General features: G+C 56.4%; 2 protein-coding genes across 2 annotated transcripts in view; one reads left to right on the top strand and one right to left on the bottom strand.

The window, feature by feature from the left end:
- The window catches only part of ARHGEF6 (Rac/Cdc42 guanine nucleotide exchange factor 6), a 33,505-nt gene extending 32,824 nt beyond the window's left edge, over positions 1-681 (top strand). The window contains exon 22 of the mRNA XM_010226590.2: positions 259-681. Coding sequence (XP_010224892.2) covers positions 259-399 — 141 coding nt within the window. The 3' untranslated portion in view covers positions 400-681. The remainder of the gene's footprint in view (positions 1-258) is intronic.
- A 4,157-nt stretch (positions 682-4,838) lies between these two features.
- On the bottom strand, positions 4,839-8,955 carry CD40LG (CD40 ligand). The gene is made up of 6 exons (XM_010226589.2): positions 8,632-8,955; positions 7,285-7,422; positions 6,751-6,796; positions 6,563-6,610; positions 6,281-6,343; positions 4,839-5,351 (listed from the first exon to the last, which is right to left on the bottom strand). Exons 1-6 carry the CDS (start codon positions 8,785-8,787, stop codon positions 4,984-4,986), a joined length of 819 nt encoding a protein of 272 aa, XP_010224891.2. The 5' UTR covers positions 8,788-8,955; the 3' UTR covers positions 4,839-4,983.
- Positions 8,956-13,274: the final 4,319 nt, after the last annotated feature.

The following is a 13,274-nucleotide window of genomic DNA, read 5'->3' as shown; positions in this document are numbered from 1 at the left end:
CAAACCCAGGTTTGGAGTAAGGTTTGCAGGAGAGTGTTTCTAGCGCTGTGAAGTCGCTCGGGTTTTGTGCAGGTCTCAGGTGGTGAGGCTCTGCCTGGGCCTGGCCGACTGCAGGTGAGCTGTGGTTTTTGTCCTTGCCATTAACCCTTTGTATTTGGTCACTTCCAAGCCACAGGCAGGCAGACATGAAGTACATCATAGCATAAAGTGCGCGGGCATTAGTGCTGTGTCTTTATTCCTTTATTTTTCTCCTGACAGGAGAACAAAAGGATGAAGCAGTGTTTGGAGGAAGAGCTTAAATCGAGGAAAGATTTGGAGAAGCTGGTTAGGAGGCTGCTGAAGCAGACGGACGAGTGCGCCAGGGAGGACACGGGCCGCAAGTCGTCTCTCATAGCCTGAAGCTGGGAGAAGCTGCTGGCAGTGGTGTGTGACCTCAGGTGTTTTTCGGGAAGTAGAACTGGATCCTTTGCCTCTTTTTGCTCCTCATTTTGTTGGTTTTGGGGACTTCGTTACCAAAAAATAAGTCAGAGAGGAAACAAAATTTTTTTTCATCCTATCAGGAAATAAAACAAACACAGAACCAATCACAGGTAAAGCGGTAAGCGAGCGGTCCACGGTTCACAATTCATCTGCAGCAACTAATACCTCATCGTACCTGCTACTGGGAGCAAATGCAAGCTCTGCCAATCATCGCCGCTCAGAAAGGGTCTGGCAGTATTTCCTAGAGAGGAAGTGTAAGCACTTTTTAATGCTTTCGTTCTTTTTAAAAGCTCCGGTACCTATTTATTGAATGAAAATGTTATTGAGTTGGCATCGAGCAGAAACCAAAAAGCACCATGCTCCTCTGCGCAGATAATCACGACTGGGGAAGCTTTTCCCATCCGCTTTCTTTCTCCCCGTTAGTTGCCTGTAGCGAACTCGCCCCAGCAATACTGTGCTTCCCGGGTGGCCTTGGTGCTGGTGCAAACGCGCCGTTTCCGCACAGCCATTTCCAGTCCTTGGGGAAGGCAGATGTGGAGCACCCGTGCGAGCGCAGGGCAAGGGGTGTTGCACAGTACTGCCTCCGAACAGCTCACGATTAGCACATCAGGTACCTGCTCTTCTGCCCCCAGGACCTTGTCTGCATGATGTGTAACTCCTGCACCCTGCTGCATTTTCACTCTGAGTGTCCCGGTATTGTATGAGTTGGTAGTTTTGCAGTGCTCCCCCTTGCAGTACCTGCTTTCCTCCGTATGAAATGCAAACTCTGCTTGACAAAATCAAATCCACCCGTGCTGCTTCTCTGCTCCCGACGGCCACTTCTCTCCCATTGCCCCAAAGGGGCTTGTTCTAGGAAAAGGGAACTTTCTCCCGGGATAGGGAAGGCATTTCTGTTTCTGTTGGGACGTTTCTGTGGCAAGGACGTGTGACACCCCTCCGGATCCCTGCACAGCTCCTCAAGCACAGCACACAGACAACATGCCTATGTATCAGATATCCTCATCTTGTTTGGTGTTATACCCTAGTTTATAACGGGTGTTTTCCTTTCCTCTTAGCAGCATTATAAAAGTAATATTCTGTTAATGATAGATCTTATGAATATGAGAGGGCAGCGTGGTCCTAGGGTATGCAGACACACCACAGCTCGTTACACAGACCAGTATATTCTTCATGAAGGATAAAATAGAGGCAATAGCTGCACACTCCCTCCTTGCGATTCAAATTCAGCCGAACACAGCAAACGGTGCCCGGGGAGAGCTGAGCTCCAGAAGCATCACAAGGAATTTAAACTGCATCCCCTTTGAATTCTAAGCTGTTTTGGGGGTGAAAGGGGATTTTTTTCTGCTGTGGCCACACTTGTCATCCCTGGAGCATCACAGCTGGGTGGCAGCTCTCTGCGTCCCCACCTGGGCACGCGCTGGACATGTGTTGGGACAGCAGCCAGAGCTACCGTGCGGGTTAACCCTGTGCTGGCTGGTGTCGCTCTGCTGCTCGCGCTGGGCTGCCCGAGTCGGGCTGTGGTGCCGTTCTGGGGTGCTTTACCCAGACACCCTGTTAACGAGGCCGAGCCTCCTGGCATCGCCAGGCAAATCCCGGCTCAGGAGTGTTCCCAGGAAAGGCGAGAGAGGCCGTCCCCGGGTGAGCCGAGAGCTGTGCTAGGTGCAGGTGCAGGATGTAACGCGATGGAGGGCACACTGGGACACGTTGGATCAAGCGTTTGTCAAGAGCTAGAAGCCAAAAAAAAGACAAGAAAAAAATAAAAAATAAAGGAAAAGAAGCCATGCCGGATGGACAGCAATGTTTCCATATTTACTTTGTTTACAGCGCTTTGTAAATATGTTCCAGTGAGTCTGTCTTTAGCTGGATGTTGTCAACTGCCTTCCAGTTTATCTTGGTCATGTAGGTTTATTTACTGTTACTACTTATGCAAGGTCAACTTTTCTAACATGTTTTTATTTTGAACAGTTTTTTAATTGACATTTTCAACAAATAAAGAAGGATAAAACTTGCTTCTTAGCCGGCCGTGCCGCTTCCTTTATTTCCGAGCCCCATTTTCCTTGCCCGCGAGGATGCGGCAGCGGCAGGAGCAGCTCCGTGCTGCTCACGCTCCCTGGACGTAAATCACTTCCTGCTGCTTGAGGGATTTTTTTTTAATTTTCTTTATAGTTCATGCACATTTTTGGGGAGGGGGGTTAGGTGTGGTAACAGGATTTCCTTTGGTCTACGCCTTGGACAAGACCTCTCCTGCACTCTGCTCTCTTTGGAGTTGTTGGGTAGCACTGCGCTCGCTGCCGGCCCCCAAAGTGCGGCTGAGGATGAGGGGGAGGCTGAAGGCAGCTGCACTTCCCTACGGCAGGTAGGAGGGGAGCCAAATCCTCCCTGCGGGGCCTGATGCAGGACCGAGCAATAATGCAGCAGCATTATATATATGTATATATACACACACACACACTGCATACATGTTATGTGTGTTTAACATATACATACATGTGTATATATTGCATATATGCACATATATGTAATATGTATGTATATATAATATGTATGTATATACACGTAATATCTGTATCTATACCATGCACTAGCATCCTGTGAGCAGTGGGGTTTGGCGCAGCCCGGGTGCCCCTTGGCGGGGAGCAGAGCCAGCCCAGGGGAACGAGCGGGTCGCAGAGAGCGGCAGGGCCGGGCCGGGGAGCCCTGCGGGGCCCACGCGGCTCCACAGCACCCAGAGGAGGGCTCAGCGCCCACGTTCTTGCCTGGCCACGTTCCGCAGCCTCCTGCAGCTTTCTAGGAATGACCGAGGAGCAGGGAGCCCCCGACCGGCTGCCGGGGAGAGGGAGTGAAGAGGGAGCCCTGGATCAGTGCTTGGAACGGAGCGGCCGCCCCGCGGGAAGGGGAAGAAGTCGTCGTACGGGTGACCTGCGAGTTTTCCGAGGGCTTCGGTAAGCATGAGGCCGCGAGCAGGGGCCGGGCAGGAAAACAAAAGTTGCTCGGGAGAAAGCGGCTGCCTGCGGGGAAGCTCGCAGCCTGCTGGGGATTTTCCCCCGGGTGTTCTCAAGGCCGCGCACGGGCAACGTTTTCCCTTTGCCCATGACTAAGAGCAGTTGGGCTCCCGCGGGTTTCCTGCACCTGAGAGGCACCGCGCCCGCACGTCCCTCCGCTCTGCGCCCCGCTGCTCCCACCCCGCTGCTTCCCTCTCTCCCCCGGCGCTTCCCCCGCGCAGCCCTGATGCTGCCCTGGGCGCTCCTGCACCCCCTGCGCACCCCTGGCCCCCCGCACACCCTGCACGGCAGCCCCGTCCTTCCCAGCGAGTCCCACGCACGGGCGCTGCATTAGGAGCCGACCCCAGCCTGGCTCCGAGCAAACCCTAGGGATTATGCGAATCTGAGAGCACTCCCACCTGCAGGGCTGATGAGGGACAAGATTATTTCCAGATTTTGTGCTCAGATAAGCAGTGACCACTTCAACCTCATACCCCTTGGCCTCTTTAGGTGAAAAAGCGAGTGCTGCATCAACATCCTCGAGCTCTGCTGTGGCACAGGGCGTCCTCTCCCGCCGCTGAGCTCAGGGAGGGAGGGCAGGGAGCACCCAGGACAGAGCTGTGCAGCGCTGCTCTCCTGGAGCTCCAGGGACCCCACACGGACGCGTCCTCGCTGCCAGAAGCTGCTCTGCTCACACTGCTTGGGGCACTAAGAGCAGAGCTCCTGACCCAAGCCAGGGCTTTCTTGTTCCTCCAGCCCCAGAAGAGGGCCAGGTTCGATGGTTGTGGCCCATGCCCCTCCACAGGGCAGTGACATGACTGCGGGCAGAGGGTCCTTTCCCTGCAGCCGCGGGAGGAGGAGGTCTCGGCAGCCCCGCAAAGCTCTGCTCCGAACCCGCTCACCCCTCGGCCAGGCCAGGCCAACTGCAGCCAAGGCAGCGCCGCGCGTGGCAAGGAGGCTGCTGAGCTCTGCCGAGAGGAACGGGCGGAAAAAAGGGGGTTCTCGAGATCAAGCAGGCAGTTGGGATGGCAACGATGCATCACCGGCCGTTACCACGGAAGGACAGCGTTTTGCTGATTGATTCCTCTAGAGGAAACGTTCCTAAGCCTTTTAATGTTTTTCCGTTGCAGTTTTGCAAGCAGATTGATACAGGAGATATGTGCAGCTCGAAGCTAACTCAACTGCAGCACTCTAAGATGTTCTATGTTTTGAGGAAAGAAACCCTTATGGGAGGGTTTGCTAAAGAGCACTTGTGATGCAACTGGGACATCCACCCTGCCCATGGCAGGGAGGACTCGGGCGCTTGATGCCAGCGCCTACAAACCAGCGGCAAGGAAAAAAGGCAAGTGCAAACACTGACACTGTCAAACTTGGTTCTGTTTCTGTTCGGGGGCCCCCAGGCCCTCATTAATAAATAACACAATATACAAATTAAGAAACAAGGCAATAAAGATGCAGAGGAATATAAATAGGGGAAAGAGGGAGAGGCCCTTGGCTCTGCCAAGGCAGCTGGGCCTCCCCGCTACAGCTTGAACATGCCGAAGTAGGTGCTGCCGTGGTTGTAGTTGACTTGCGTTGAGTCTGTCACATTCACGAAGACCATGTCGCCCTCGCGCAGTTCGAACACGCCGCCCTCGCGGATGGACTGCAGGTCGCAGTAGGCCTGCGACGTGCTGTGTGTGTCCAGGCCTTTCAAGAGGAGCCGGTCGGCCTCGTTGGGGAGGTACAAATAAATATAGAGGGTGAAGGGGGCCGAAGTCGTGGCCTTGGTGCAGAAGCTGACTTGGGAGTAGATGTAGTAGAGCCCCGCTCTCTCCACCTTCAGCTTGCCCTCGTGGTAGGAGATGAGGCTGCTCATGGGCGCGTAGCCTGTTTTCCTCCACTGTAGAACTGTGGAGGGGAAACACAGCAGGTGAGCTGGGAGCCTGGGGGACAGCCCATCCCACCCCACCGCCCGTCACGGGTGCGTGGTTGTGCCTTGTCCCTCCACCCGGCCCCTCCAGCTCCCGCAGAAGGCGGCCCTAGGCCGAGGAAGTGCCAACGCGAGCGGCCCACGGGGTTTCGCATGGCCAACGCGGGCGCGGAAGCGCCTCCTACGCGAAGTGGGTGCGAGGTGGGGCTGTCCCCAGCCTCCTGTTGTAGCTTTGGGGCACTATGTGTCATCGGAGCGGCTCGGGAACCAAAACACCTGCTGCAGGCGCCAAGGATTGGTCAAGTACAGAAGCAAAAACCCAGCGTTGAGCCTGGCCAGGATCTTGAAGGGTTTTTGCAGCAGTCTGGAGAGACCCATCTGAGAGCCACCACAAAGGCCCAGGCAAGGTGTCACAGAGCCCCATCCCCTGCAGCCGTTTCCTCCAGCTCTGCACTCCAGGCGGGTCCCTGTGTCGCAGCTCCAACCCATGCTTGAGCAGGGAGCTGCACCGTGCAGCACGTTGCTCACTTTGATCTTATCTCAGGTGAAGCTTTGCACAGGGAGCCTGTGCTGGGGGGAACTGCTGCGTCACAGGGCGAAAGAGCAGCTGCCAATACCTGGCAGCTACTCCAGAGTGAAATCACACGTGCTTGGATCGAGAAATGCCGGGCTTGGCCTCACACATGGTCACTCTGGCACTGGTGGATGGACCCTCCAGGCCAAACTCATCGGTGCAGCGAGTTGCACAGTGCACAGGCAGCCAAGGCTCCCCTGCTTCTTGCAGAGCACAGCTGGGAGCAGGTGCAGCTGGCCAAAATCAGCTTGGAACTTGCTAAGGAGCAAAAGGGCCTTGTTTCGGATCCAAGAGAAAAACGAGAGCTCAGCTCTGAATAGAAACGTCTCCTACCTGAGACTTTCCTGCTGTTCATGTCCCCTGCCAGGTGGGCTGCGATCGGCTGCCTCCTCTCCGCTGCAACGGGAAAACACCAGGATTATTCCTGCCTTGCCATCCCTTTGGGCAGCACAGCCCAGCCCGGCCTCCGTTATGGGACAAATCCGGCCCCCTGGGACCTCTGGTGTCCAGATCCGCCCCCAGCCCCAAGTGAGGCAGTAGCCAGCCCCACTCAGCCCTGATGTGCCCGGCAGCGGCATTCCCAGTGGGAGCATCCGTGCCAGCCCCGCGTCTCACCTGCTGCCGTCGTCTCGTTCTTGCCCTTGGAGTGGGAGTGCTCATGGCCTGCAAGGGGAAAGGGTGAACGTTAATTCTGGGGCTGTTTCCACTGTCTTGGGGCAAATCAGTGCCGGGGGCAACCAGCCGTGCCTAGTGAGTGGCCCCATGGGCCGCCCCGCGCTCTGCAAGCCAGGGAAGCTCCTCACCTTTCTGCATTTCAAACTTGGGCTGCTGCTTGCTACCTTCCCCGTCCTGCAATAGCAAAAAAAAAGAAAAAAAAAATGATGCTCTGCAGCTCGAGATGTTTCAAAGCCCCTGTGTCCCTTGGCCTTGCCAGCTGGCAGCAGTGGCAGCTGGGGCTGCAGCATCTTGCACTGCACACACAGCAGAAAACCCCTTTTCTGGACATTTAGGGCTGGTGCCTGGGAGGCCGCCTCTGCTTCCCAGCAAGTTGTGTCCGGCCTTTTGGGACGGCTGCAGCGCTCCTGTCCCTAGAACGGCCACTGGCATCCAGGTGCCACTGCAAATCCGCTGCCAGCGGCTCCGCCGGGGCTCGGCGCCGGACGCTCGCAGCTGGCGGGAAGCAGGGCTGCCCTCACTCCCGAGGACATTCACCACGGCCTTTGTGTGCTCTTGCCAAGAGTGTTTTGAAGAAAATATATGGAAAAAGTGTCCCCATGGGTTTAAATGGGCAGTGCATGGGGGACCCCCACACCACTCGCCCTCCCAGAGCCGGCTACCTTGCACTGGAGATCCTGGAAGCTGCTTAAAATCTTATCACAGTCCAACAAGGTCGACTTGTGCCCCTCTGCCGTCTGGCACTTCTGCACTTTCCGCAGGAAGACGTAATCTTCATTTAAGCTCATCGTCTCCTCCATCTGCCAGTGAGGCAAAGTGAGAGGGTCAGCGAATGCTGCGAGGCCAGGTTCCCCCAGCGGGGAGAAGCCCCAGCACCAGGGTGAGAGGCAGCCGGGCTGCCCGTGTGGCCGCTAGAGGCAAGAAGATTCCTTGGGATCCCAGGCAGACCCCTTTCCTATCACCTCCTACGTCCCATTTTGCCCTCATGTGTCTCCATAAGGCGGGGGGAAAACGTTTGCCCGAAGGTATTTATGGAAACAGGGCAATGGCAGCAAGCGGCAGGGGCTGGATCCCGCTCCCACCGGCAGCACCGGGACCGGAGCCAGAGGGACCAAACTGACCAGCGAATTGTGGCTCAAGGCTCCCAAGAGCTTCACATGAAAAAAGAAAGACAGAAAAGGGAAAAAAAAGAATGCTGAAAAAGGGAGTTTTTCCTGCTCTGCCGTGGCCCTTCTGCCCCCCTCGCTTTCAGGCAGCTCTCGCTGGGGTTTGCTGCCCACCCCTGGGGTCACAGATCCTGCCTGGGTTTCAGTGTGACCTGAGACACCCCGTTTATAATGAGGGCGAGAAAGACCTTGTATTTGTGCCTGGAAAGGAGAACGCACTCTGGGCTTTATACGCGTTTAGCGTCTCTAAGTGGTAGCCTCTTTTTGGAGGAAAATAGTTTTAGGTGAACGCTCCTAAGCATCGCCTGGGGCAGTGACAGCCATGGCAACCTGTAAAACAGCTTTTTGGTTTTATGTTTTTTTTTGGTAAGGATTGTCCCAAGTGTGAGACAGGATCACTGATAAAGTGTCATCAGAAAAGTATCGCAATCTGCTCTTCCCAGAGCATAAAGACAACAGCTGAAGTGAGTTGCCTGTAACTCTAATACAAGAAAATACTTTTTTAAAGTCATTTCTGGAGCTTTTTCTCCTCAGTGTCGCAGCCAACTTCTAGGACCAGGAAAGCCACCACGTAGATGCCCAAATGCCTGAGGCAGCCTGGTGTGTGGTCAAGCCGCGCTCTCCCGCGGCTGAACCGCTCGTTTTGCTCCCAAGGGCTCCTCGCCCACCTGGCACCCAGCGCCCGGCTCGCTCGGCAGCAGCAGGAGGCAGAGTGCCTGCTCCTGTGCCAGCCCCATGGCCAGCGTCGCCTTGTGCCATTTCCAGTGGTGTTTGTATCGGGTCCCCCCGCGCCAAAGGCAAATCGCAGGCATGACCCCAGTGGAGCGGGCTTTGCTTCCCTACCTTGTCCGTCTTCATGTGGAGATAGAGGCAGAAGAGCGCGGTGCCGATGGTCTGCGCCACGACGAACGCTGCGAGGAAGCACATGAGCATTTTCATGGTGCCGGGCGAGGGGCCGCTCGGCGGCCGGGGCGCCGTGGGGCTGTAGGGCTCGTTCATCCTCCGCGCGGGCGGCCGGGGCTCCGTCTCCGAGCGCGCCGCTTGCGCCGAGCATGAGAACTGCTGGCGAGCAGCCGCGCGCGGGGCATACAGGGTGCAGCAACCTACACTTCCTGGAAAAAACCCTTCGTCGTGGGGACGTTTGTTCACGACCGTCTCCCACAACAAAAAAAAAAGAAAGGTTGCTTAGACTTTCTTCTCTTTTGCACTTCCATGCTTTTTCCTACCAGAAGCAGTTAGAAATTCTTATTCCGTATATTCATAGTTGCCTTCGAAGCAGTCCGGGCTGCTCCCCAGTGTTTTTTTTTTTTTTTTTTCCCATTGCTAATGAGTGTTTCATGGTTGATTGTCTTCAAAGAAATGAGGACTGGTTCCATGTGCGGGGCTGCTGGACACGGAGCGAACTGCTGGGGCTCAGGAAGCACGTGGAAAGCTGCTCCCTCCTCGGGAGGGAGGAAAGGCTTTCTGGCTCTCCTGCACCGAGGAGGATGAGGCTGCAGCTGAGCTGTGGCTAAGGCGAGTGGCTGTGCTGGCTTCTGGCCTTGCCTGCTGCTCTGCACGGGTTTCTGCTGGGTTACACGGGCTGCTCCTGGAGCATCCAGGAGCCTACTGCGGGTCTGGCCTCTGTGCTCCTTGGCGGGCCCCAGGACTTTGGGTCCCGAGGTGCCTCTTGGCCCTTTTCCTGGAGACACAAGTTTACACCCAGGGAGGTGCCTCTGCCTCTGAGAGCACAAGGATGCTCAGGCTATGTCCTCACTTACACATGTACGTCTAGATTGATGTGTATAGACAAGGAGAGGGCTCTCATGGCCTCTGGGTGCTCTTGCCCAACCCAGGCAACCTCTGTGCAATATTGGGTGCCCTTGGGCCCGTGTCCCACTGAGCCCCTGCTCCTCTGGCTGGATGGAGCGGCCTGCAGCCACCTGCCCAGGCTCAGAGCTCCTCAAGGCACGTGGCACCCGTCCAGCCCCGTGGCACTCATGCGACATGGTCAGGGACCTGCAGAGGGGTCCTCCCTGCTCCAGCAAGGAGAAGACCTGCCATCCTGTAGGCCCAGGTGTCTGCTGGGGTGCAGAGGAGACAGGCTGCACGGCCGCGTTAGAAGCACTGATCAGCCCAGCATGTGAAGTTGTTTTGAAAGCAGCACGCCAAAGGCGCCGCTCTTATCAGATGTGCATGAAGCAAAGGGCAGGCGGGATCCTGCCGGCAGGCAGGGTGCTGAGCAGGGGCTGCGCGCGGCGGGGCGGGCGGGCGGGCACGCAGCACCCCGCGGGCTGCGCGGAGCCTCGCAGGATGGAGTCCAGTGCCGCCGCCTACCCGCGCGCATCCTGTCCTGGTGGTTAGGGCGCTCTCAGCTGCGGATGCAAACGCTGATAGCAGAGTGCAAACAGCTCTGCAACCAAGCCCTGGCAGGTCACCATGGGCCTAAATATAGCACCAAGACACAGGCATGTGCCAGTGCCTTCGCTGCGCACCCTGGTGCCGTGCAGGCCTCGCCATCCCGTGGCCATCGTGTCCTCGCACGTGGTGTAGCGTCGGAGTGGGGCTGGCAGTGCTGCCGCCAGGGCGGGAGGCAGCTGCACTCCCAGCTTTGCGTGGGCTCCCTAGGGGACAACGTGGGCATGCACAGCCTGCCCGCCCCTCCATGCCGGGCTCTGCCAGCTCTCCAGGACGAGACTGGCTTTACAGCTGCGCAGGAGCAGCATCTCCAACAGTGCTGGCTGGTAAAAGGGGTTCCCCTTGGTGAGAAACAGCCTTTGGCCCTGGTACTTGGCCAGAGCCCACAGAGCTGTGGTGCAAGGGATGAGCCCAGGTGCCACCTGAGGGCATGGCCAAGCCAGGGGCTTCCTTCCCTTTGGCCCCGCAGCTGGCGTCGTCTTTGGGAACGCCCACCCCGGCCGCCTGGGATCAGAGGTGAAACAAGACACTGCCCCAGCACAGGCAGCCTGCCACCCTCACAGGCAAAAGGATGCCACGGATCACCATCCTCTCCTGCTCTCCGGGTCCTAGTGCTGTGGCTCAACCACTTCAGGTCAACTTCATCAGCATTTTCCAAGGCTCTTCAGCGTTTCCTCCAAAAGTAACAGTCATATTTGGGGAAACTCTTTAAATGAGAAACAAAATGACATGTATAGTCATTACTTAGTACCTTCCTCAAATCCTGGGTATCAAGGTAGTCTTGAAATGTGTGAAACCACAGTGATGAGTCGTGCAGAGAACTGCAAGTGAGGTCTTGCACAGATATTCCTAAGCTCTGGCTGTCACCTGCACATGAAACTTGTTTCGGGCAGTTCTGGATAGCTGCCCGTCTCCGTTTCACCGAAATGAGAAGAACCCGTAAGTAACAGCGGAAACCTCAGCATTTTGCTACCCGCATAGCACGCACCTTGCTAGGGAGGCCGGAGCAGGGGGCTCCTGCCCGCAGGGGCCGGAGAGTTTGATGCGGTGCCGGGCGAAAGCTCCCGTTTGGGGTACCTGAAGCAAGGAGGGCTGGCAAGCGTGTTCTGCAAACAAGGAAACTGAGACTTGCTCGTCATTAGCACCCTGACGAACAGAAACGCGTGGAAAATATGACACAGGGGATCCTGGCAGGGCTACGTCAGGGCGGGGAGGCAGGTCCCTTGGGACCAGCCCGTCACCTTGGTCATCCAACAGCGGAGGACCTGCAGAGACAGAGCAGGGGTTGCTGCATCACTGGCTCTCAAGCCACCGTGTGGCCCAGGGAACATGCTCTGATGCCCCTCTCTGCTCACAGGGCTGGGGGTGAGGAGAGACACCCTGTGTCCCCACGGTCTGGAACAAGACCAAAGCTGGTGCTAGCCTGTGGTGGCTCAAGGCAATTCTGCGCTTGCTCCTCCTGGGCCGCTTGGCTGTTGTAGATACCAGTGAAAGCAGAGCGGAGGGGACACATCCCTGGGGAGAGAGGGACATGGTCCACAGAGACGCTGGCAGTGGGAAGACGATGAGATGCTGGAGCAAAGTGCCTGCCCATGTGACGTTTTCCAGGGAAGGTGAAGCCTGCTCAATGCGAGCCCATCACCAGGAAACCAACAGCGTTACGGCTACGTTCAGAGGGCTCAGTCCTCCCAACACAGCTCTCCATGCACCCGTGAGCCCCAAGCCACACGGTTCCTACAGCCAGAAAACCGCCGGGTGAGACGATGGGAAAATGTGATCCATCGCTTGCATTCCTACTGACCTAGTTGTGGTATTTCCGCTGATCAGCAAGTTGCCTCCGCTGCGCTCGGCGCGCAGAGTTTTGTTTACCGAGAAAATATCCGGTTGCCTGCGCTGGTGATCTGTCAAATGCCGGCTGCATTTCTGAGCTGTAAGGTGAAAGCTGATGAAAAGAGAGTGATTTTTTTTCTGGGCGCTCTCTGTGGTTTTGGAACTGGCTATTTCAAATGTGCTTATCCTACACATTCTTTACAATTAATGAAGTTTGGGTATTGAGAACAATACATTCAGAAAGAAGATTTTATTCTGAGTCACAAAGGGCATTTGCCTACAGCACCGTGGGAGGGATTCGGAAGGGAACCTGTGAGATCTAAATTAGTCCCTCCAGCATAGGACTATGGTCAGAAGGGAAATATGAGCTTTCCATGTTTTCTTCTGTAATTTCTTTCAGTTTTCCCTCTCCTGCATCTGCAGAGATCTAATATCTCCAGGATTAACCTTGCCAATAGAAGGAGAGGACAGATCTAGCCAGAAACCCACAGCAAACATCACCAGCATCCGGAGAAAGGTTATAGTGCAGTTTCCGTTCTTTTTTTTTTTTTTAATCTGGTATTAATTAGAGAAAGGTTGCAGAGCCCAGAGCATCGGGAATGGGAGAAAGTGTTGCTACTGGGATGAGCACAGCTCTTTTGGGAGGAAAAGCCAGGGGAATAGGGGTGATAGCTGCCATGGCAGCGGCTGCAGCCTCTGCACTCTGCACCCATGGTCTGTACACAGAGGCCACCAAAAGCCTTGGCGGCTCCTGGCACGTGGTACCTGGTGCCTCTGCAGCGTCCCCAGATCTGAGGTGGCCAGACCAGGGGGACAGGGCAGCCCGGGCTGAGGAGCGCAGAGGGACACGTGTTCCTTGCTGCCACCCCATAGAGCATGGAGGGCCAGTAGGAAAAGACTGCCAGAGATGGCACTAGGATGCAGTAGTCCCTCTGCCCCCACCCTATCTCTGTCCCTCCATCCATGGAGCTGGCCATTCCCCGGGGGATCCAGCTAGATGCAGAGCAGGGAAATGAGGAGTGTCTCAGAGGATGGATGTCCCCAAAGGGGTGCCACACGTGGGCTGCACTGCTCTGAGCCACGGGCGAGCTCTGCGCCTGCCCCCGCCAGCGCCGAGCCTTGCCGAGGCTGTGAAACCGCAACCAGAAACTTCTCGCTGCGCCCATCGCTCCCGGCTCCCTAAAAATAGCGCAGGGCTGGGGCGCTGCCGCCCTCGGCATGAGGGAGACGCGGTGGCGGGGGGGGTCCCGTCCCATCCT

Source organism: Tinamus guttatus, unplaced genomic scaffold (genome assembly GCF_059628265.1).
Source record: "Tinamus guttatus ecotype Peru unplaced genomic scaffold, ASM5962826v1 Tinamus_guttatus_pri_ptg000287l, whole genome shotgun sequence".
In the NCBI taxonomy this organism is placed as follows: Eukaryota; Metazoa; Chordata; class Aves; order Tinamiformes; family Tinamidae; genus Tinamus; species Tinamus guttatus.
The sequence above is the reverse complement of the archived record's forward strand: the minus strand, read 5'-3'. Positions and strand labels throughout refer to the sequence as shown.

Excerpts from the sequence above, each read along its gene's own strand:
- CD40LG (XM_010226589.2), bottom strand. The coding sequence starts at position 8,787 with ATGAACGAGCCCTACAGCCCCACGGCGCCCCGGCCGCCGAGCGGCCCC. Across the intron at positions 7,423-8,631 it reads TCCACATGAAGACGGACAAG|ATGGAGGAGACGATGAGCTT; the intron begins GTAGGGAAGCAA and ends CCTCACTGGCAG. Across the intron at positions 5,352-6,280 it reads GAACAGCAGGAAAGTCTCAG|TTCTACAGTGGAGGAAAACA; the intron begins GTAGGAGACGTT and ends TCCCCTCCACAG.